The sequence below is a fragment of the Paroedura picta genome, chromosome 7 (assembly GCF_049243985.1).
Source record: "Paroedura picta isolate Pp20150507F chromosome 7, Ppicta_v3.0, whole genome shotgun sequence".
NCBI classification, from domain to species: domain Eukaryota; kingdom Metazoa; phylum Chordata; class Lepidosauria; order Squamata; family Gekkonidae; genus Paroedura; species Paroedura picta.
The window spans coordinates 57,312,296-57,337,963 of record NC_135375.1 but is presented as its reverse complement, the minus strand read 5'-3'; the positions used below and the strand labels follow the sequence as shown (position 1 = coordinate 57,337,963).

General features: G+C 41.9%; 1 protein-coding gene across 4 annotated transcripts in view; it reads right to left on the bottom strand.

Moving 5' to 3' along the window:
- GRAMD2B (GRAM domain containing 2B) overlaps positions 1 to 25,668 on the bottom strand; it is a 63,210-nt gene that overhangs the window by 17,594 nt on the left and 19,948 nt on the right. For all 4 annotated transcript variants that reach the window (XM_077344438.1, XM_077344439.1, XM_077344441.1 and 1 more), the window contains exons 2-8: positions 4,837 to 4,959; positions 3,646 to 3,733; positions 3,118 to 3,184; positions 1,956 to 2,059; positions 1,370 to 1,465; positions 909 to 980; positions 720 to 800 (exon numbers count right to left, since the gene is read on the bottom strand). In XM_077344438.1, the coding sequence (XP_077200553.1) occupies positions 720 to 800; positions 909 to 980; positions 1,370 to 1,465; positions 1,956 to 2,059; positions 3,118 to 3,184; positions 3,646 to 3,733; positions 4,837 to 4,959 (631 nt within the window). The remainder of the gene's footprint in view (positions 1 to 719; positions 801 to 908; positions 981 to 1,369; positions 1,466 to 1,955; positions 2,060 to 3,117; positions 3,185 to 3,645; positions 3,734 to 4,836; positions 4,960 to 25,668) is intronic.

Sequence of the window (25,668 nt, the reverse complement as noted above, 5' to 3'; positions counted from 1 at the left end):
ATGGTGGACTGGATAGGTCACTGGATAGTTCTCCACCCCCAGCTGTAACACAAACATTTATGATGTGAAAAACTATTATCCCATTGCAAATGATACTCTTGAGGGATGGTAGGAATACGTGGATGCAAAATAGCCAGTTCTAACCAATAAATGGACAGTGGCATTTTGATTTGTTTTCAAGAGCAGTTCTGTGTAAATCACATTGCAATAATCAACAGCATGACACTGCCACATCTCATTGTAAGTCCTTCTGCATCCTATGGCATGGGAGTGGAGATCTTCATACTGGGATATTGAGCCTTTTGGCTACTATAACACGGTCTATGCAGTTTGTCACAGGCATGGTAGTTCTCTGTGACTGAAACAAAAACCTTTTCTAATTATTAAGCCAAGAGCTCTAAAGGAAAGGTAGATCCCCTAGTTCATATCCAGACTCTGCATAGTATTCCTTATTGATTCAGTGAGTGCTTACTTATGTGTCACTTGTACAGGTAGTTTGATTTCTTTGGCATCTGCTTGCTTTTCTCTTTGCTGTATGGCGTTTCAGAGAGCCACAATGATATAAAAAACTCCCCCACCCCCAGTAAATGTAACTATGATAAAAAATCTGTGCTAAGGATTTCTTATACATCCCTCAATACTACTTATAATTTTATTTAACAATATTTTAATATATACAAATTCCTTTAAAAATCCACATTATGAATAAAATATGTTACCAAAGGTAAGGTTGTAGGGCGATCAGCTCTGAAGCTATTTTCTGGAGAAGAAGGATTGGGACTGTTGCCAACACTCACATCCTAAAAATACAGGGTTAAAATAATACTTATTGATCAACTACCAACACATTACAAATAAAGAGAAACAATGTATAAAGTGTACCCACAAAGAGAACAGGCAGCATGTACCTCTAAGTGCTGGCAAACAGATTTTAGTAGTTTGTAAGCTGTGTCTCTGGAGAGAAAGGACACGAACATGTACTGAAAAGAAAACCAGCAATAATTATTGTTCAATGACTCTAGACCTTGTCTTACTAAGACCCCTACTGAAGCATATTTTGGTTTTATAATCAATTGGTCATGGAGGTTTTTCAGGACTGAACAACTTAGCATATTTTATTGAAAATGGTTTTCAGAATAATTATGGGGTGCTAACTAGCTTTCTGGCCATGACCACAATCCCATTTTATACTCTTTGTTTTTGTCTTCACAATGGGGCACCAGTTAGTAATCTCAAGGGCTTGGATTGGACCCAACACTGGCTGAACTGAAATTGAATTAAATCACAGGGGACAATATAGTGCAAATGGGGAGTTTGTACAAAGATAAACAGGAACAAAAAAGACTCCTATATCAAAACATGAACTTACCCTATCGGAGACTGTCGATATAACTAGGGCATTTGGCACTAGAAGGGCAGTTTTAGTTTTCTTTAATAGGGTTACTGAGAGCACAGGTATACTAATCTGAAATGAGATCAGTTCAGACATTAGAGTGTAAAAACAACAGCTAACAATCCACAATATGATATCTGTTCCAGAGAAGACTCTTCCATTGAAATTTTCAAGCAAAACCAGCATCATATATATTTTAAATAAATAAATAAATCTTTATTTTTATAGCCCGCCCGGTCTGAATGCTAAAATGACAATTAATAAAATATAAAAACACATATGAGTATTCAATAAAACATTTATATTTCAGTCACCCCCAACTAGTTTGGGTTGGGGGTCAGATTTTCCCTCAGGTTCCAGCAGTGAGGCGAGCACTTCTTGGTGGTCTATCAAAGCCTCGACCCTTCAGGTTCAGGAATTAGTGCAAATGTGTCAGGCATTCTGTATGATGACAAAGGTGCTATTGTTTTTCTAATAACTGTGCATCATCCCTATCCATATGAAATAAAAATTAGGCCTGACCTCTCTGAATCCAAGCTTTCATGACAAGGACTTTACTAACCTTAGTGTCTTTGCCGAAGACCTTGGAATGGAAACAAATCCAGTTTTCTGATATGAACAGCTTCCCTTGGTACATAATTTCTTTCTGCAAAGCACAGGTGAAGCCTACAAAGCAAGCATGTTATCAGACTAGAATTTGCACAAGATAAATAAAGGTAAAGGTAAAGGTATCCCCTGTGCAAGCACCGAGTCATGTCTGACCCTTGGGGTGACGCCCTCTAGCGTTTTCATGGCAGACTCAATACGGGGTGGTTTGCCAGTGCCTTCCCCAGTCATGACCGTTTACCCCCCAGCAGCAAGCTGGGTACTCATTTTACCGACCTCGGAAGGATGGAAGGCTGAGTCAACCTTGAGCCGGCTGCTGGGATCGAACTCCCAACCTCATGAGCAAAGCTTTCAGGCGGCTGCCTTACCACTCTGCGCCACAAGAGGCAATATTAATTGCTATGTGGAAAATCTTATAGATGTTTCCTCATGGGTAAATGTAAATTTTTGCAAAATACTGCTTGCCTTGGATTATGTTCTCGGCGCCTCATAAAGTTTAGCAAAAGCTACCCAGCGGCAAATATCCAGTGGATTGTTACAAAAGTAATCTGAAGGGATATTTTTGCTGTGTCAGGCTTTCTCAACCATGGTTTCATGAAACCCTGGGGTTTCTTGATGGCCCTGGAAGGGTTTCCTGAATGAGTGGGAATTAATTAATTCTGCATATATTTTAAAAATGTGTTAAACATTTATTGGTTAATATAACCACATATGGTCATGTCGACTCACACACCCCTGCCAAAACAGCCAATGATGGGCCTGGAGGGAATGGACAGGGGAGGGACCCCGGGTGGAGATATACACAGCTATGCTTCCCAATTGTATTCTGCATCATCACACATCTTCTGGGGTTTCTCAAAGCCTGAGCAATGTTTCAGGGGTTTCTTCAATGGTAAAAAAAATTGCAAAAGGCTGGGCTATGAAATAAAACAGTCCATCAACAGCTGAATATCAGGACCAAGAATAAAATGGCAGAAATCCTTTAATAGATAGAAAAACCAGTAATAGAAGTTGCTGCATAAAATTTGTAAGAAATGCCAGCATAAGAGGAAAAAAAGAACACAGTATATCATATCATCAAATACCAAAAATTGATGGATATATAGGATTTGACTTACTTTGTCTCAAGGGCTCATCAATTGGGACATCCAGAAATAATTTGTGAAAGTGAGCATTGGACTTAAACTAGAGAAAATACACACATGCATTAATTTCATCTGCTGCTATATATTTTTGCCTAGCATGCAAAGATAGTGACAGCTAGTCCTGATAAAAACCATGTTCCCAGATCCTTTTATTGCACTGACACTGTACCAGTATGAGGAACATTTTTTGCTGGAGAAACTAATTTTCTTCTCACTCAAAACACTAATACATGGGATACATATGGATGCACTACCAAGGGTGCATTGTTAACAACTACAGGTGGAGTTGGTGGGGTGAGGGTAGTTTGAAGAGAAGAAAAGGACCTCATTGCTCCTTCTGGATACTCTCCCCCCCCCAGTGCTCCTTAGAATAGTGGAAAGGAAGGTGTGGCATCAGTACAGCCCTGAATCCCCATCTTTAGAGCCTGCTTATACCTAGGTCACCTGCCACATCTTACAACAACTTTACCTCCCCCTCCCCATGTGGAAATTCTCCAGTACCTTATTTGAAGCGTGCTTCTTCCTTTCTAGCTTTGAGTCATTCTTGCCATCTGCTGACAATATGGTATTATCCACAATTGTCTTTGACCTATAATAAGGAAATACCCTATGCTTAGCACCTTCATTATTCTTCCCTCTCATTTTTCACTTTTAAAATTTCTGTTGGTACCAAGTCAGAATGAGCATGCTTTTTACCAAATCAACATTATTGATATTTTATTATTTCATAAACCATTTAAGAAGAAAACCTCGTTAGGTCTGGTATCCATAAGCTTATTTTGAATTTTTCTATTACTTCTGGAAGCTCTGAATCACAGATAAACCTATTCACTCACTCACCAGGGAAATGCATGTGAATTATGGATTTTAAAGGGGCCAGAACTCTCAGCATTGCCTTTTGAGGTAGATGCTGGGGAAAGGCAAAAGATGAATAAATTTGGCCTTCCCAGCACAGCATAGAATTCAGCCTGTTGTGTGTATACAATTTACTGTTCCTACCCTCCTCATTAATCAGTGCTGGTTCTTCATTGCCATGCAGGCTAAGAGATTATGGAAATAGGTGGCATTCTGCCCAAGTGCTCAGCTGGTTACTTGCACTGACTGAGGAAGAGGAAACGTAGCATGGAGTTTCCCCAAAATGAAAAGAAGTAAATTTGGTTATAATGAAGATAAATAGGGGAAGCAAAGAAGGAACATGAACGAGGCTGAGGTAGACAAGTTTGCACATTTATATAGACGCTGAAATGCATGTGCAAAGCAGAAAGCAAAAATGGGGCTCCAATATACACCCGTATTATATGCCCAGGATGGAATTCTTGGGGGAGCCTGTAGATAAGAGCTGCCATGCACTGATAGTCGAAGCCAATTCTGCTACCTGGTGGCCATTAAAAACTGGCAGAATTCCAGTAGTCAGACCTTCATAAGGGATGCTTGTATTGGTTTACTTCGCTTATACCCTGTCTTTCTTCTCAAAGGTGGCCCAAAATAGCCTCCATACTTCTCCTCTCCTCCATTTTATCTCCACAACATCCCTGTGGTTGTAGTCTGAATTCTTATCCTGATCCAAAAATCTGGATAAATCTGCTGAAGTAAATAAGATGACTAATGTCCGCAAAACATGTAGGATGTTTTCTTGCAAAGTTTTCAGTAAGCCGAAGTTGCTGAAAAATGTTGGCCATCAGGAATAATTACCGTGAAGTTGTGGTTTTCTTATGGTCTTCAAGATATTCTGTATCAGTCGAGGGTGTCTGTGCCACCACAGCAGATAGCTTCCCACTCTTCCTTTTTTCTTCTGTTCCATTTTCACTTTCTGAGCTGCAGGAAGTAACATTTTTAATTGGTGCTAGCAGGAAATAAAGCCATTGTGTAACTGCTCGAATTCTTGTTGTCAATTTTGCACTTGCTTACCACACTGTGAAAGCTTTTTAAAAAGCACAAGCCACATAGTTCCTTCAGCTGAAGCAGCTCCAGGTGTTATGTAATGCAGAAGCAACAGGAAGCACAACTGACTTAGGCCTATTATGCAGGCATAGTTTAATGCAGAGAATTTGAGCAGCTAAGTCTTTAAGCATGATTTTGGATTCTGTGCTGGCTGTATGCACCAATCATTTTCCTCTGATGTTCTTGTTCTGGAACTACAATAGAAACCCACAGTTTTTCTCGGGTGGGAATGTAACCTGTGGAATGTGGGAGGGGGGGTGTCCAAAGGGTTTTAAAAAAATTACACAATTGCCCTATTGCAGCTGCATAGTAGCATCAAGTAAACATTTAAATCCTTGTGGTCGATTTCCCTGAATGAAAGGGAACACAAAGACCGCTTCTGCACAAGGAACCTACCCCTGGACAGCCTCTCATTGCTGGCTGGTTTTAGTGCTGCTTCCACATGATGTCAGCAGCAACCCAAGGCTGTACAGGGGCTGGTGCAGGTTTTGGCCAAATTTACCTTGAGATGAGGGAAATCGCCAAAACTGGATTTGCTACTTCTTACAGCACTTCACATCAGGGAGCAACCAGATGCAAGCCTATGTGGAGGGAGAAACCCGTGACAGTCCCTGCTGTGTTTTGCCCATCCTTGCACCTGCCCTCCCCTCTCCATTTCCTGGTCCAAGATTTTTTTTAAATGGCATTGCTATGGGACCGCAAAGCTACATTCTACTGTTTACACACAATCACTCATCAGGGTCCAGTCACCATTTCCAGCACTTACAAATATACCCAAACATAAATAGAGACCAAAACACGAAGAATCCCAAAAAGCGGGGGATGCTTTATTGTCATGGCATTTCTCCATAGCAATGCGGAAGTGTTAATTTAAAAAAATTGTTTCTGTGTTGTGGGGTGACCACAAAGCAATGTGGAAGTGACTTTAAAAAAATTATTTTGGGGTTTGGTGGGATGGAAATTTGAGTTCCCCAAACAACCACTATGCTGGGATTGGTGGTTTGTAGTGATTTATCAGCTGGGGAGTAGGGGAAGAAGTTTGTGTTGTTTTCCTTTGTCACTTTGTTGGGAGGCAAAAGGCCATGACAAGGTGGAGGGAAAACAGAGCAGCTGCAAAGCTCCTGTTCTTATTGCCACTGTTATGGGCCACTGTTTAAAATGGACAGGAGTCACCAGTCTCTGCTATTCCCATCTTTCATTGCTACACAAGTGCCAGATCTACATGTACTCATGGGCAGGAGACTGGAAAAAGAGAAAAGAGAAGAGGGGGAGATGGCTGGTTGTGTGCGTGTGCAGAAGAGAAAAAGCTTCCAGCATGCCATTCAAATTTGTTTTCAAAAAGGAGCTCAGAGTCATTTCCCCAGTTGCCACATCCATCTTTCGTAAATCCACTTTGAGCTCATTGCCAAAGCACTTGGGATGCTCGCTGGGTATTTTGGGATATTTAGCTGGGCAGGTTAAAGCTTTCTCTCCATTTCTCCCATGGTCACCAGATGAGAATTGGTGGCTGTGGCGCTCACTACTAAGGTTAATTGGTGACACATGTCCTGGTGCCAGTCTTTCCTTCTCTTTTCCCCTCTCCCTCCCTCCTTTCAGTGCTTGCAAAGAGGCTTTGTGGAGAGCTGCCAGAGAAGCATGTTTCCCCCCCTGTGATTTCTTTTCCCCTCAGTGATTTGTGACTGGCAACAGTTTGATAACAGAAGAATCATGCTGCTTGTAAAAATATAAAACAAAATGTAAACAACAAGGGAAAAAGTAATCAATGGAGCTTGCATAATAAGTGATTATCAGAAGGCTTAGAGTTGGTGGAAGACATTCATGTGGGCAGGGGAGCGACCTTTGAGGGCAGTGGCAGAGGCGGGGGAATCAGGGCAAATGTACACTTCTAAGTTACTTGGGGCTCAGAAGTGAAACAAAGGAACATCAGTACAAAGCCACCCAGAAAACCTGGGGAAACAGCAACTGGAAAGCGAACTGAGTGCTGAAGGGAGGAAAATCAATGCAGAATGAAAAAGAAAGGCTGACAGAGATGCATGGCAAAAGTGAGGGGAAATGCCCATGCAGAACAGGCTGTAGACTGGAGGCTGCAGGAAGTTTCAAGCAGGGCTTTTGTACCATCCCATCACCCTCGACAGCTAAGCAGAGAGATCTATCACATCTCACAGTGCAGGAGGTGAAACAGGGAAACGTGAAGGAAGTTACTTAGGGCACTAAAGAGCTGCATAGAGGGCTTCTTCCTTCCCTTGGGCTTCTTACTACATAAAATCAGTCAGCTACATACAACTCTATAAGTTTTACTGAGCCTTCTATGAATCAGGGAAAAGGACTGTGTGTCATGGCATATTTCAGACTTTATCCTGCCACAAGGTTGCTGACATCTAGGTGAGTGGACAAATTCAGGCGTGATAATCAAGGGCACAATAATCAGTTATACAAAATGAAGTTCCATGAAAAGCAAAGAATAGTGGAACATACAGTATAAACACTCTGGTGATAGTCCCATATAAGGAATCAACAAATGTAGACAAAGAGCAATCTGAAGAACACAAGAAGCACTCCATTAGATCCACATTTAATCTGATTCTGTACTCCTCTTCTTCATTTTCCATGGAGCTTCATCTTGTATAACTGATTATTGTGGAGTTCATGTTTTTGATCATATATTGCACCTTCGATTATCACACCTGAATTTATTTTCTCAGTACTGTTTTTGTGGTGCTGTTATTATCCTGAGAGTTCCCTCCGTGTTGTTGTCAACATCTAGAAAACCCAACATCCAGAAAACCCAATTTCATCAAACGGGGTCTAACAGGGCATAATTTGAAGCTGCCCAGTATGGAAATGCATGCAATCAAGTTCTCCCCTGTGCCTGCCATTTTGAGTCATTTGGGAATGTCCCTTTTCTTGTTGCTTCCCACCCTCCATTCCAAAAAATTCTGCCTTTAAAAAAAAAGGGTGATGGCATTACACTGTTTTTAAGTTTTTTTTTTTTAAGCAGTCTCTCAGTCTAGCAAAGCAGTGTTATAATGTTATAACTCAGGGGTTTGTTTTGTTTTTAAATTACACTCAAGACACTTTGGAGGGAAGGGGGGGATGGATCAAAGGCACAGAATGGTGGGATTAAGGAAGCCAATGAAAACAAAGGTGCAAGCAGGCACCATTATGCAACCCCCCCACACATTTTTTTAAAGGGGAAGGCAGCAAGGCATGATGGAAGGCTGCCTCTCTTAGACTTAGTGCATAAAACATGTCATGAATTTCAGCCTGGGAAATAAGGGGAGGATATCCCAAATGTGGAAACACTAGAGTCCACTTACAGCATCCAAAGGAAATCCAAGGGTAAAAGAAGGTATGTCCCCTAATGTGGAAACAATCCTGGAGGTCCCTCAGAATGACAAGTGATCTCCAGACATAAGAGAGCTGTTCCCCTGGAGAAAATGGCCTTATGGCATTAGACCTCAGCATTAGCCCTGCCCATCCCCAAGCCCTGATCTCTCCAGGCTCTACTGCCTCACTCTCCGGGAATCTGCAGCCTAGAGTGGGCAGCCCTATCCTGCCAATTCATCTACAAATCTGCATATTGATTTTTCTTACCTATAAACAAAATCCATGAAAACAACCTGCTATGCTGTGTGTGTGCGAACGCTTTTTACTAAAAACTAAACAAACTCTGCCTTCATTCTCCTTCAAGGCATCGTTTATAAAAAATGATGAATTTATTATTTTTTTCCTGATCAGATTTTTGAAATGATTTTCCCTAAGAGCAGATTCTGAAGGGGAGTTGTATTAAAATAAACTGAACTTTCCCCCTCTTTATGCTTTTTAAAGCCACAAGCTTAATAGGAGATGGAAAGATCTATTCCAAGTTACTGTTTATCTTGTTCATTTTGTTTGCCCTTTCCACCTCATTGGGAGACAAAAAGCCACAATGAGGTGGAGGGAAAACACGGGTGGGGTCTCCCCTCAGGAAGCTTGCAAATGCACAGCTTCCAATGGTGTGTTTGCAAGCAGGAGGTGGTGCAAGTTTAACACTTTCATGTGGAATTGGTCTAAGTTTTGGATCAGGTAACTGATATGAAACTGAAAGCTACTTCTTTTGGGGAAAATTGCAGTATGAGAGTACTGGTCTCCATCTTTTGTGGAGTTGCCTGTGCTTAAAACAATCTGTATTTGTTCATCATAAGGCAGTATAGTAAAAGAGATACTACAAGCTGTATCTGTAAAGAGAGCATTTATTTTGGAGCACCTTAAATATCCTTATGTACATATTGCCAATGGAGACAGGACAAAGGTAAACTACCTAGCTGAAAGATACCCAAATAAAAAGACTGGCAGTGTTGACAGAAGTCTACTCTGTTATACCAGTACAGTGTGCAAATATTGCATATATTCTAAGTAACATGAGCTGCAGGTTGCAATTTGCAGCAAAAAATACACCTTCAACATATTTGAAGTTTATATAATCACCTCAGTAGCTCTAAGGAGGGAAGGAGTAGATCAAAACAGACAACAGCTTAATTAGGAGTCCAATTTGCAATCAATGAGATTTGTACTTTCAAATAAAGGTGCTTAGGACTCCAGTGTTTAGTACAAAGTAAACTATTGTAAAATTAAGCCTGTTAAGTTTTTATTAAGGCTAAAGACAACTAGGGGAATCTCTGGCCCATTCCGCACAAGGATCAATGTGGCAAATTGCTTGCAGAAAGAAATAACGGAATTTAAAATAGTGGAATTCGGCGTAACGCATACCTGCCTTTGTAGTGGAATCCAGTAGCACTTCAATCGTTTCCCACAGGTTTCCAGTCTCGCCAAAAATCGCTAGAAAGGAAGCGATTTTTTCCATGCTTTGTCCCGCCCCTGGCTGTCAATCAAACAAGCAGCCAATGGGCGGGTGTTATCATGCTCCGGAGAAGCCCCTTTCCCTTTAAGAACAGGTTTAAAAAAAAAAGAAAAACACACGTTGCAACGAATATGCCTTGATTCCTTGCTTCCTCCTAACGTAGAGACCCATCTAGCTGGCAGTTGGCGTGTGAGCTGCCAATTCATCATTGCCACGCTCCTCCGAGTGAAAAAAATCCCCTTCCCCGTGCACGGGCACGATTTTCAGCCGAAAATAAAGGGAACTTGCAAACGGGGCTGTGTTGTGCTTGGTGACTTAGGGGAGCTTTAAAGCAGCTCTGTGGAGGGACTGCAGATGGAGAAGCCTCGCTGGGTGAATGAAGGCTCGCCGGCTCGTTGCTCTCCACTCGCTCTGAGAAAAAAAAATGGCGATCGCTTCATCGGAAGTTCAGAGGAGAGAGCCAGGGGGAGGGACTTTGCTGAAACTGCACCAATGTTAACGCACAGGTCTTTTTCGCTAGTGTTGCAGATTGCTTGCATGAGTGTAGTGCTTTTCGGAGGGTGAATCCACTTTTCTGGATTCCTCTTTAAGCGCTACAATGAATCCCTTTTTGCGGATCGGTTTCAGGAGTGTGGCAGATTGTGTGCGACGTCGTGCATAACTGCAAATTAGTAGCGTTTACAATTTGCCACCCTCCTGCTACATTTAACTTGTGCAGAATGGGCCTCTGTAAAGGGAGCATTCAATTAGTCAACTGGACTCTTAACGCTGATGAATTTTCAAAGTCTGTGTTATTTGTCCCTAAGGGTCAAAAATAAACCTTTTGTCCCCTCCTAGCCTTTTCCCTCAAGGTAATCTCTGTCCCCTTTTAATAAAGAAGTGGTGAGATTCAAAAGTTTATGCTGGTATTCAGTGACAGCAGGAAATGAACAAATTCTGCTCTTTGTAACATGACAATTTGCAGAATTTTCTTTCCACCACTAGAAACCAATTCATGATTTCATCATTTTCTAGGAACAAAAGAGTTAGCAATGAGACCTGTCACTGAGAACCTTCTTCCTTAAATCCTTTCACCCCTCACCCAGATCTCTTGATACAGAAAACCTTTGGTAGATGTTCTGACAAAACAGGCTTCTATTTGAGGAATTAATAATTCAGTAATCCCACTACAAGAGACGGAAAATCAATTCCAAAGCTACAGATTTCCATCCACACTAGACAAATATTATGTTATTGTTTCCAGGAAGCTACATTTTCAAGGGGACAGGAAGATTAATTTATTTGTGTAGGAAATCACAATATAATCTAGATTGACATGACAGACCATAGAATAGGGACTATGTGTGTTTCTTTGGGGATCCAAGAGGCACCCCTTTTTATCTTCTCAGATGAAGACTGCCATTCCTCTCCTTGTCCCTATGTGAAGGACAAAGGTACAACCTGATTCTGGCTTCATCTAGTACCATTTTATCTGTTAAAATTAGTCTGGTATTTGATCCCAAGGGCAAGCACAGGCCTTGTGAGTAGGGCCCAAACAATTCCCTTGTAAACCCTTACCTTTTTCTTAAAATTGAAAGCTTGTGCTTTGTTATGTGCCATTTTGGGTTAATTAAAAAAAGGTAATAAATGACTAAAGGGCAAACAAAAACAAAGTTAGGCCTTTCTGAATGTCTCTAGGGCTCCTCATAGGCATAATCAACAGCATGATTTGTCTGGATGGTATGAGCCATTGTTCAGAGACACGTGCATAAGCAGGACAGCCATGGGGGTGGGGCAAATTGCAGGATGCTGCTTTTTCAACAGCACCAGCAAATCCTACCCATAGGTTTGCCCCATTATCAGATGAGGATGCCAGCCTTCAGGTGGAACCTAGGGGTCTCGTGGAATTACAAGTTATCTCCAGACTACAGATGTCAGTTCCCCTGGAGAAAATAGATGATTTAGAGCAGTGGTCCCCAACCTGCAGTCCGCGTCCCGGTGCCGGGCCGCGAAGGCCAGGGCGCCGGGCCGCGGTTCCCTCTCCCTGCCCCCCCTGCAGTAAAAAACTTCCCCGGGCCGCAAGCTTGCGGCCCGGGAAGCTCCTTACTGCGGGAGGGGGGAGAGGGAATCAGGGCCACGCCGCGCATGCACCATGCGCATGCACGATTTCGACCGCACATGCGCGCTGCACGGGCAGGGCACTTGCCCCGCCGGTCCCCAGCCGGAAAAAGGTTGGGGACCACTGATTTAGAGGGTGGACTTGATGGCATTGTACCCCATTAGGGTAACTGTCCTCCCAAGGCTCCATCCCCAAATCTCCAACCCCGTTATAGTAAGCTATGCCCCCATTTAGGGAGGACCTAGCCATCTTTTTAGTGGGGAAATTACATGGCACTTAAGGGACTCCAAAGCTGCTGGACATACATTTGTAAAATGTGTAAAATTAAGTGTTTTCACAAAAATTTGGTGAATGTGTACTCTGTAAATTCCATTGATTTCAGCCTTTAAGACAGAATTGTTTTGTTGAGTTGTACATTTTGAAGAACACCTGTCTCCTTCTGAGATGCAACCCTCCCTAAATGTTTTTCAGACCGCACATAATGAATACCTCATTTACATCACAATATTTTTCTTTTTTTAATTTAGTGATACTCAAATGTTCAAGTCTCCTATACAAACAATTTAGTGATTCCTTTTTAATGAAAATTAAGTTCAATCAGGTTGTTTGGAGGAGAAAGTTTGAGAACTGTAGTTTGACATCATTTTAGGGACTTTATTCATTGCAGGAATTTTCACTATGAAAAAGGACTTGGAACTTGTTGGTTTTGCTTTATGCTATTTACATAACAGAAAGAACACCATAAAAATTCCTATTGTGCAATTTTAAGATATTTAGTCCAAGAGATATTGGATCAATTTTAAAATGTATGACCCATAACTTGTCATTTTGTAATTTCAATAAAATCACAGGATAATAGAATTTATTTTGCATAGTGATGCTGATTAGTCAAGTAGAGAGCGGGAAGGTCCTCCTCCCCCCACCAGTCAGAGCAGTTCAGCAGTGGAATCAGCTGCCTAAGGAGGTGGTGAGCTCCCCCTCACTGGCAGTTTTTTCAGGTTCAGCTGTTTTTGTGGCTTACCTGGGGAACAGAAACAGGGCTTATAGTAACTTGGAGTCCCTTTTTAAACACCTGCTTTCTGCTGTATCCATGAACCATCAGGATCTGCAAAGTTTGTGATAGCAGACCCATCAAGAACTGGTTCATGAACCAAGAACAGGGCAAAGTTTGTGATGAAGTTTTCTTTGTGGTTCGGTTTGTGCTTATCCTTACCCACAACAACTGAGTCAGGATGAAACAAAAACTGGAAGGGGGGGGGACTAGAACTGGAACAATAAAACTCAATTGATGACAGGCCCTTCAAAGGCTGAATGTCTGTATCAATGTTAAAATTATATAACTTTTATTGTGAACAATTTTTTTTTAAACATTAGGAATCAAAACATATATGCAACCCATAGACTATTGCAAAACAGTGTGCTATTCACTATAGGAACCAATAGACTGATGCGTTTTGGTCCTTATAGAGCAGTGGTCTGCAACCTTTTTAAGGCTACGGACTGGCGGCGGTGGTGAGGGCGATCGCCCGGGCGCACATGCTGCACATGAGCGGCCACGTATGCGCCATGTGCATGTGCAGCCGCAAACATGCATGCATGGCACTCCCACGCATGTGCGCACGTGCGAAACTGCCACGCATGCACGTTTGCAGCCGCGCACAGCGCAAACGCACATGCGTGGCCCTGCTTCCCTCTCCTCCTTCCCACAAAAAGAAGCTTGTTGGGCCGCAAGCTAACGGGCCACTTTTGCGGCTGATTTGCTTGTGTCCTGGGAAGTTTCTTACTGCGGGGGGGTGGCGGGGAGAGGGAGTCGCGGCCTGGTGCCAGGGCCTTCGCGGTCTGGTTTTAACACACCCGTTCATTGCATAAATGAGATATGTATAGCAGCCAAACAATGATTCAAAGAAAGAGCTTGTAAGAATGAAAAGATGCTAGGTGGACATCTGATATGATAGCCTTTCTCCTCATCCAAATAACTTCCACATCCTACCTGTGAAATTTCATAGCTGTTTTGCTAGTTAATATGTAATCAGAGCTTAAATGGACTCCGGGGAATGGTAGAGGACAGGAAGGCCTGGAGGATTATTGTCCATGGGGTCGCGATGGGTCAGACACGACTTCACAATTAACAACAACAATGTAATCAGACAATGCTACAGCTATGTGCATATGTAATAACTATGATAAGACCATTTAAAATTATTCGCATATGGTAAAAGTGTAGTAAGAGTCCAGTTAAACCTGTTGGAATGAACTTATTCAGGTGATACAGGAAAATATAACCATATGGATGAGGTTATAATAGCTATAGATTTGTTATTTAAACCCTAGCTGATAGCAATTCCCATTTAAATGGAGAGATTTTAATCTGCATCCTGCCTTTGCTTTCAAGTAGTCATAACAGGATAATTTAGATCTGAATGACCCACCTTATTAGCAAACATGCACACAGTTTTGCTCAATATAACATGTAATATGGATTGTTAATATGAGCAATGACTAATCACATTAGGAAATCTGCAGATTGTGCTATGACACCTCTCAGGTACTACACATGAATGTCTTTTAAGAATTTATGTCTGGCTTTTGGTCAGAAGCTTACATTAACATTTTAAACTAGGAATAAAATGTGGGAAAGCATTCTTGAGATACAGAAATAAATTGAAAGTTGTATTCACTGAAAATTTTTAGAGGAAAAAGAAGAATGGGGTGTATTGGATGCAACATTAACCAACCAACATTGTGTGAGATAACACTCCCAAAATGTTGGACTTTTCTGAATTGGGATTTCCTAATATCCCTTTCTTCCAAATACAACAAGCCATATCAGAATAACAAATCATATCTAAAAATAATCCTTTCTGAAACATTTTAATGGGGGAGATGTGGTCATACTTGCCACTGCTATGTGTTTTCAACTTTATGCCAATACTTCAGCATAGCTACATGACTCCCTCTCAAAACTAGCTTTGACCACCCTTGTTTAGATTTTTTAAAATTCCAGTATCAGTTAAACCACTTCTCTTTATGGGTAGGTAACACATCATTAACCCCGATGAAACAAGTCCTGTGATAGGAACCAATTTATTTGGCAGCTGGATGTGTTAAAACTGTACAGAGGAACAGCCATCAGTGTCATAATTACAAATGACTAGTTTCTTTAAGAACTGGAAGATATTTCTTCATTGTTACAGTTGTGTAAAACATACCATTACCAAGGCTTTAGGAATGCCCATGAGCAATTAGCAAAGACTATTGAGTTATCTATATAGGATGTGATGTTAGTAATAAACGAAAAAGCTGGCAGTTCAACTACTTTATGGAAGTACCCAATGAATCTAGTGACTGCCACCCCCACCCCCACCAGAAGAAGATACATATATTCTGACAGAAGTGGAAAGGATACATTGCATGCTTATGAGAACTCCACGGTGTAACTTGTCAATGATTTGCAACACTTGTTAGTACAGTACTGTTGACAGCCACTCCTTAAAAGCAGCACTAACCTAATGAAATATGTACATTCAGGTGTACTCAGCAGAAACTAATCCATGTCAAAAGCCAGCTGTGTTCACAGGAGAACTACTATTTAGACATCATCCAACTTCAGCAAAGCATGATATCTCATGCTTTCAATGGTTTTAGTAAATCATCGTTAAACATACAATATTATTTGAGTGACCTGAGGATCATCTAAAGTCTCCCAGTAATCTGTTGTTTGAATACATAATGAGCCATTCACAGAGGGCAATGTGTGGCTATAGGAAACAATACATTCAGGGTCTAGAAGCTGAGTTCTGTAGTGTTTCTAATGCTCTGGTAACACATGCTTTAGGATGCTTTGGGCTGATCCTGCGTTGAGCAGGGGGTTGGACTAGATGGCCTGTATGGCCCCTCCCAACTCTATGATTCTGTGATTCTATGATATAGATAAGATCATTGTACTGAGCTCTGTGTCATGCCACATAGCCTGGTCTATAGCCATGGAAGCCCCCTCCCCCACCAAATAGCCACTTTAGAGTGATGAGGTGACATGAATTCATTGGCACCACTAAGCACCTGATCACTGGCCTGATGGGTGTCACTCCAGGAACTCCCTTCTTGGCATGAGCGCGGCAGGAAAAGTTTCTTGGGGCAGGTTGAGCACTCAGCTGTTGGGGTGCCCAGAATTTTTGATGCTGTGAGGCTGGCCAAGCCAGGCTGTAGCCAGAGCGAGGATGTACACTGGAGGTTCTTTGTCTCCAGCATCAGATGGCTGGCTTCTTCACTTGGCTTGGTGCTGAGAGGCTACCCCTGTACCAGCTCTTAGCCTCTTTTTGCCCTGTGATGAACTGGTGGCTGGTAGTGCACACATTGGTGCATGTGGTTGGCCATTTGTTTGGGCTCAGGTAGCTGTGATGGGGGCTGGAGGTAGGCAGCCTGGCTGCCTGCTTGCAGGGAGGAGCAGATTTCAACCCCTGCATTGCTAGTAGTGTCAGCTCCATGTGGTTATTGAGGAAGAGAACTGAATTGAGAACTCCAGGATACTTTGACTGCTGGGGGAAGGAGCCATGTGCTACATGTGTGGGGAGCTGGTATTGTCTGGGCTCTCACAGGCACCCATGCCAACACAATTCTTTTTCTCCCTCCCCAAATTTTTGGCTGTGGGGTTGCATACAGACTCCATTAGTACTGCATTACTATAATGCCTTTCAGGGTACAGCTTGGTAGAGAACTTTACATAGTCCATCACAACTCTCTATTGATTTAACCTACCAAACTGTTTCTCTGTCACAGGTTGTTACAGAGCACACATCAAATCTCTAATGATCTATAAATTGCTTTTCCTTACTAACTTATCCATCTATATGATCAAAATGAGAGGCAGAGAAGAATCAACTTATTCACCCTACAATGTTAGAACTACTGTTTAGTAGTCACATGATTTTAGTCTAAGTACCTCACAAGGTGATTGTGGGGATAAAATGGAGGAGAGAAAAATGTGGTAGGCCACTTTAGGTCCTCATTGGGGAGAAACGCAAGATATCGATGGTCCCCCCTGGGGTTAAGCTACAACTTTTGGGTAACTCGTCTATCCTGCCTCTTCCCTCTGGAGGTAGTAGTAGGAATTAGCATTGTGCACGGGGACATCCAAATTGGCCATTCCAGGCCAATGCAGCCAATGCCACACCATGGTGGGGAGGCGCGGGCGCTGTTGCATCAGTTTGGTGCACACACCAGGCGTGGAGCTCTGTGCCTGCGTGTGTGCGCAGAGTTGTGCAGCAGCGCCTGCACCTCCCCCCCCCCGTGGCACGGTGCTGGCTGCATCGGCCTGGATTGGCTGATTTGGACGCTGCCATGCACAATCCTAGTAGGAATTGGGGATGGGGTGGTTCTGCCATGTTGCTGGGTTGTCAGGTTCTTTATCGGTATTTCTTGTCCATTTTAATGGGATTTTAATGGGAGTTTTAACGGGACACCTGTAACCTGCCACGAGCCTGCCTGGGAATAATGGCTAACAAATTAAATAATAATAATAGTAATAATAGTAATAATAGTAATAATAGTAATAATAGTAATAATAGTAATAATAATAATAATAATATAAATACTCACTGAAGATGTTAAATACCTTTATTCTGTGAAACATGCAGAATTTATTGCAACAGTTCTACTGGTAAAGAGAATGTATAAATCCAATTTTCTAGGTTTAAATAAACTTGTAGATGTTTCAGAGATGATTGGATGGGTATAGATTATGGCTTTCACCTTACACGTATTATTTACTGTGAGTCTGCTACAGTTGGGAAATGCCCCCCCCCTTCCTACAGTGTCATGGTACATTCCAATACTTTTTACTAATCTTTCTCAAATCTTCAGAGTTTGGGGGACAATCATAGGAAAGTCTCAATTGCTCCAGTGTGGGCAGTGTGAGCACCCATTTTCTGTGCTCCATACCTGCAGCAGCCACTCCTTTTTCTCCTGACAGGTGACATCGATAGAATGCTATATTGCCATGACAATGACCAAGGAGTGATGAGGATACCTCAAAAACCAGCCTGGTGGTATGTGTGGTAGGTAGAGGAAATGGGGGGACTGAAATGGTGAAAGCTCCATTGCTGGGCTCTGGCACTGGCAGCAAAAATGGGGCTGTAGCTCAAGGCACATAAGGCAAAAAAGCTACCTCACAGAACCACAGGGTTGCACAATCCCAGCAATTACAATCTACACTGTCCTTGTTAAACAACAACAAATATGGTAAGTTATCAAAAAAAGCTCTGTTCCCTGTGTGGCCAATTGCCTCAGCATACATCACTTGAACTGTCACAGATGCTGTTTCCCCATCTCTTCTCTCGAGTGCCATCATTACGTTCTGAACTGCCAGGCTAAAACAACAAGCATCTTTTCTCCCTCATTATAAGGAAGTCAGTAGTAAATAGTGGCAGTTTTGATTTCAGAATTCTGAATGCTTTTCTTGGGTAACATGCTGATGTAACTGAGTTGTTAGTACAAGTTTTACAGTAATGAGAAGAGCTGGATGGTGAAGACTGCATCTTCCCCTTGTGCTCCATTGCAGAAGAAAAGGCAGAATAACTTGACAAAAAAAAAGCATAAGTTTTTTTAAAGTCAATGTTAATTTATACTAGATTATCAAACATGATGATTTCAAAGAAAGTGTAGTAGCAGGAGGCAGCAAGGGATCATGAGAAAGGAGGAAATTTTGATCAAAGAAGCATCATAGAAAGGCCTCCTTTCACAATGGCTTCCCCCCCCCCCCCGCGTAACCCCCCCCCTCCAAGCTGTCTTTTTCACTATTGGAAAAACTATATGGATCATCTGGAAGTTTTGCTTGTACATAAAGATGGTAGGAGAAGCCATCTCATTGTTGAAAGAAAAGCTCACAAGGCTGCTTTCTGGTTCATCGATATGTTACAAATCAACAAGATGTGAAATTCAGAGAGTGATGACATAATACAAACATCTAAGCCAGGCTTTCTCAAACAGGGTTTCCTAAATGGGAGGAAGTTAATTCATTTAAAAATATTTTTTAAATTTGTTAAACATTTATTGGGTGATATGACAATATATGGTCACATTGACCTCCCTAAAATGGCCAATGATGGGCCTGGAGGGGTGGGAAGGGGAGGGCTCCCCGGTGGGGATGTACACAGCTATGTTTCCCAGCCATATTCTACACAATTACACCACTTCTGGGGTTTCTTAAAGCCTGAAGAAAGTTTAAAGGGTTTCTCAGCAGTTAAAAAGTTGAGAAAGGCTGATTTAATCAGTGGTCAAGTTTCAAAACTGAAGACACTACTTCTCGCATCTAAGCTTAGCCGTAGCCTAAGGGGTGTGACCAGAGCCACTCAATATTTTAGTCTTCCCTCTGCAATATGGAGATAAGTCAAAGTTATCAAGTCAGTATATGATTTGATTTATATAGTGAAGGGGAAAAATACAAGTTTCTTCCTCCCCCCCCCCACCAAACAATGCTGCATACAAGTAGTCCACTCTAACCATCCTCTCATGTCATCTTACTAAACAGGACAAATACACAATACACAAGGCTACCATGTCTTTGCCTTGGTGGGCATTCCCCACCTTTAGCTCTCATTTCCCTCCACTTCTGCTGCAATTAGTGGAAGAAAATTAATTTTTGAAAATGCCATTGAGGACATCAGTCCTCTCTAAAAATCACAGAAAACTATGTTTTGTCCACAGAGTTCTTGACTATTCCTGGCTTCTCTTCATGAGTGATGCTGCCTCTGACAGCATTCCCTCCAATGTTCCCACCACTCTGTTTCCAGCTGCTCATCATAGATGTTATAAGCATATATATGCACACACATACTTAACTGTATTTTAATATTTTCAAAAATGTCACACAGTACTTGTTTAATGGGTACCTGGGCTCATGGTATGTAATAAAATGCAAAAATGATACAGCATGTAACAATGGCCCCCGAGGTATGTACAATGGCTAGTCTTCCTAATGACATGCACAATGGCATCATTTGATACAAAGGACTGATCATAGTTTTGGGGGTTGCTTGTCACTGCTAGCATGCGGCATTAAGACAACAATGATATATTGCAAGGCTTAATGTGTCATATTTATAAGGCTTGTTTTTGTAAAGATTTTTTCCAGAGGATCCTTAAGTTATGTAGAAAAGCAACTTTTGACCCAATAAGTACAGCCATTGATGTACTTTTAAGAGGTGCTAAATTCATGTAATATACTTGTATTCAGATTAAATTTAATTCAGAATCCCTTAAAGAGATGTTAACAGTTGTTGTTAGTTGCGAAGTCGTGTCCAACCCTTTGCGACCCCATGGACAATGATCCTCCAGGCCTTCCTGTCCTCTACCATTCCCCGGAGTCCATTTAAGTTTGCCCCAGCCGCTTCAGTGACTCCATCCAGCCACCTCATTCTCTGTCGTCCCCTTCTTCTATTGCCCTCAATCGCTCCCAGCATTAGGCTCTTCTCCAGGGAGTCCTTCCTTTTCATGAGGTGTTAACAGTACTTTACCTTAAAAAACCCTCTGATTTACTGAGAAAGTAAAACAATTTGTGTAGCAAGGGAGCATGTTCCGTGATGGAAAGATGACTCAATGCGCAAATAGTTTTTGCAAGAATTTTGGCCACAGCTTTATTGTTATACAAATGAGTGTAGGTGCACAACTTGGGCGGATCCAGCCATCTTGTATCCAGCAGACTGCAAGAAAGCCCACACATCAGCAGCCATACCCACAAGCTTTTGACCATCCACATGTATATCCCTGCTTGCCAAAGTATGGCAGGCCGCTGGGACACCTGTGGGTGCCAGCCTCTACTGTGTTCCCCCTGCCACTTGGAAATGTGAGGATTCCCCCTCTCTGGAGATGGTGATGTGGCTCAACATCCACACAATCTCTTAAGGATGCCCCCTGAAATGGGTGAAACTGGCATGAAAGTTTGGCCTCTCTCCCAAATGTATTAACCTTATTCAAAACTGCCAGTTGTGACTGTACTGCCAGTTGTGTACCTGTAGCTGCTTATTATTACAAATGATAAAGATTGACAAGTATTTGATGTCCATGTGCCATGAAAATGTAAGCACTCTGACATGTAACTTCTGACAGTTACATCTGTATTACTCTATGGAACTCCAGTTCATCTCCCTGACACTTTTCTTGTACAGTAGCTATACCCTTATTTAGTAAGAGCCACTGAGCATATAACCCTGGGTGAAACAACAGTATTCTGGATGTTGCTTAACAACCAAGAAAAGGTCTGAACACGCCTTTTGTGAATAACTCACGCATGGGGGAATTGGCAGTTCCTGGAATACATGAAATGAGAAAGAACTTCAAAAGGGACATTTCTTGTCTGAAATTTCAAAAAACATTCTGCCTTCCTCACTGTACAGAACATGTGCAAATAAGGATGGCTGACACATATATAGATCCCAACCATTAATCTAACTGCATCTACCCAATATCAACTCAAATCGTGGAATGCATCTGAAATATTCTATATTAATGCAAAACTTTATAAATGTGACCTCTACTCACCAAGGTTGCTGATTATGGCTTCAGGGAATTCTGGGATGGAAGAGGGCTCAGCATGGCCAGAAGTGGCCTGCTGTAGCAGCCCAGCCTGGTCAGCTTTTTCTAATACCAACAGGATTGGTGCACATTGGCAGGGGCTGGGGACTGGGTCGTTGGTCCCTTTAAATCCAGCCAATTGCTTCTCTCCAGCTTGGTGGTGATCCCACCCTTCCCACCCTTGTTTCCTACTATATGTATATGTTCTGTTCAGTTGTGACAAAACAAAAAACCAAAATGCAAAGTACATGAAGTGAAGCCAGTGCGGTAGTTTGAACATTCTTTGGCATTGCCCTTCTTTGGCATTGGAATGTAAACTGACCTTTTCCAATCCTGTGACCATTGTTGAGTTTTCCAAATTTGCTGGCATATTGAGTGTAGCACTTTTACTGCATCGTCTTTTAAGATTTTGAATAGTTCAACTGGAATGCTGTCACCACCACTAGCTTTATTGTTGCTCAGACTTCACATTCCAGGATGTCTGGCTCCAGGTCAGTAACTACCCTTTTGTGGTTATCAGGGATGTTAAGCTCGCTCTTGTATAGTTCTTCTATATAATTTTGCCACCTTTTAAAACTCTCTTCTGCTTCTGTGAGGTCCCTACCATTTTGGTCTCTTATTATACCCATCTTTGCATGAAAAGTTCTGCACAGTGAGGAAGGCAGAATTTTTTTTTGAAATTTCAGACAAGAAATGTCCCTTTTGAAGTTCTTTCTCATTTCATATATTCCAGGAACCGCCAATTCCCCCATGCGTGAGTTATTCACAAAAGCCGTGTTCAGACCTTTTCTTGGTTGTTAAGCAACATCCAGAATACTGTTGTTTCACCCAGTGTTATATGTTCAATGGCTCTTACTAAATAAGGGTATAGCTACTGTACAAGAAAAATGTCAGGGAGATGAACTGGAGTTCCATAGAGTAATACAGATGTAAGTGTCAGAAGTTACATGTCAGAGTGCTTACATTTTCATGGCACATGGATATCAAATACTTTTTAATCTTTATCATCTGTAATAATAAGCAGCTACAGTGCATCTCTTGACCAATGATGAATCCTTTCAAGCTGTTTATTGTATTCAACACCAACATTAGTACAAATTATACTCCCATTCTCTTTTGTATGGCTGGTATCTCTATAGATATTCCTGATCCTAAATCTAAAAAGTAGTTTCTCAAACAGTAGTTTTTTTCTTTAGCAAATACAGCAGCAAGAAAAATGCCTTGACCTGGATGGTCTAGGGTTGGTCCTGGTTAGTATTTGGATGGCCAGGGTTGTTATGCAGAGGCAGACAATGGTGAATCATCCCTGAACATCTCTTGCCTTGAAAATCCTATGAGGTTGTCATAAATTGGCTGCAATTTGCAAGTTGATGACACTTTCCACCACCATTAAGAAAGTAAGCAGTAGGTAGTAAGATCATTGAAGAGTGAATGTTTTTGGATGCCACAAGAGAATAATCACCATTAGTTATGCTGGTCATCTCCCTTGAATTGTCAAGCCACTAGCAGACTATGCTGCCATGTTCCCCATCTTTACTTCTAATCCTATGATATAACTGGAAGGGTTGTGATATACCGATATTACTCAAGTTAAGCAGCACCTGAAAAGGAATCCTTTGACAACTCAGCGTATACTCCATGGGACAAAAGGCAGTCTAAATTTTTGTAAAGAACTCCAAGTATAGCCAGAAACTTGTTTTTAACCTGAGGAATCTTAGAAATCAATACTCCCTCCATATCATACACTGACATGGCAACCCTCCAACTGATTTCATATGGCAGTGGCCCCATCAGGCGACTGGTGGTACGTTGCAACAGAGAAGCATGCTCTAATACCTCCTCCATCCCCATGGGGGCAGTTCTGGCAGCATACCAGGTCTGCCCTGGATTACTGCTTCCTTATGGAGGCAGGAGGGGCAGGTGGTGGGTTTTCTCTTAATTTGTATGCAGGTGGAATCGCAATCCCCCTTTCATGCAGATTTTAAAAATGTCCCATTTGGTCCTGCAGTGCTGCGAAACACCACGGAGCTGAGTAGGGTATTTTCTGTCCCCTCCATGCTGCCATCCCCCATCCACACAGGCCTGCGGTGGGACAGGCCCTGTTGGCACCTATGGCAGACCAGTGAAGACGGATATTTCTGCATTCCCGTGCTGCGGGGCAACAGAGCGCCTAATGAGGTAGCCATGGGGATTAGCCCTGCTGCCATACATGTGCCAGCCCGGTTTTCTCTGCCTGTGTGGAATTGGTATCCCAGACATATTTAAAAAGTCTCTGAAAGGGTTCCTTTCTTCATACCATACAAGGATGTAGAGGTCAGAAGGTACCTTTAAAGGTGAGTCTTAGTCACGTATCTGACACAAACTGGGTCAGGGTTTTTCAGATGAGTTATCTAATGAGACCCACAGGACTGCTTTCTCATTTGTGTATGGAACCACAGGAGATGACTATTCATGGGATCAGCAACTCACAGATGCTCTATTTTGAATGATAGTTGAGAAGGGTGCCTGCTAAGAAGTGGACTCCTCAGCTGCAGTTTTGTGTTTTGATGACATACTGAAAACATATAAAAATAAAAGTTGATAGTCACAGGTTTCATCCCATAACAGAACTGCTCCTGAGTCCAGATATCACAAGACACTTGACCGCACTAATTTCTAGCCAGAATTACAAAAATAAAAAAGTGTAGGTAACAGTGATGCTGGCAGACCTATATAAAACCTACCCCTATAAAATACAATATTCATTTGACCTAATTTTCTCAAAGTAATTATATAAAACGATAAACATCTCTCTCTGTATTTGTGGCTTGTTTAATGCTATGGGAATGGTAACTGCAAAGTCAAGTGATTAAGCAGAAGCAGCGCTATATATTTAAAACTAATCCCAATAAGCACTCTCATGTGAAACCATTAATCACATGGGCAGAATTCCACACCATCATTTGACTTTCTAAATGGAGTTTCCATGCTATACTCTTGCACAGCTGGCTACTTTTGTTCATATGACAAGAACAGAGTCTGATTCAAAAAATAGATAGTAAAGGAGTAGGGTGAATAAAATTAGCTAACTAGCAGAACTTTCTCATTTGAAATATTTATGTTGCTAATGCAGAATAAAACAAAACAAAACAAGCTCTTTGCTGTCTTTAAACTGTTTCTGTAACAAGGTAGAGACACCAAAGTTTTGTGACAAGACTGGGGAGGCAATTTATCCTTTCCTCATCTTTCTTGTTTGTCTGTCTCTCTCTGCTGGTGACCTTTGCTCCCTTCCCCTTCCCCTTCCCTCTTTCTATTTCTCCTTCACTGTCCCGCATTTCACTGGGAAGAAACGTTGGCCACAGAGCTTTATTTTACTTATGCTTCTCTGTAAACTTCCATGTACTGAAATGACTGTAGACTCAACAACATGAAACTTTTATAGTTTACACCCCACACCAACATTTGTGGCATATCAGCTTTTAAGGGAAATTATATTGGGAACAGAGTCAGCTGAAATATTTGCCATCTGCCATATAATATTTTAACAAGAACTTCTGCAGTGATAAACATGCAGCATGAGTTTTGTTCTTTTTCCACGAGGCTTCTTGTTCCTGAAGTGCTGTCTCTAGTTTAGGTGCCCAGGAGCAATTTCATGCAACCAAAAGGTTTGGAATACACAGCTTGCAATGGCAAAACCAAAACCAAAACCAAAACCAAAACAAACACCTCTCTCCAAACCAAACGAGCCACAGGGAACAAGAAAACTTATTTGGTACAATTTACTGGTTTGAAATATTTCCAGACTTCCCCTTTTCCCCAGCACAGCTGGAATCTCAGGGCTGGCAGCATTTCTTTGACAGAGGCACACCACCAGTCAGAATTTTAGTGGAAGAAGCTTCCCTATTGTTTCATCGCTATGCCTCACCTGCTCAGCGTTTGCCTGACGTGTACATGTGAAAGGCACAAAGGCATGGCTAGAAAACAGGCTGCTAACTCTACCTAGTTTTATGGTGTAACTGTCTGAGCATGAGAAGTAGCAACCTAAGCATGACCACAAGAGTAAGATTATTAGAATTCATCAAGTGAGATTCATCCTCAA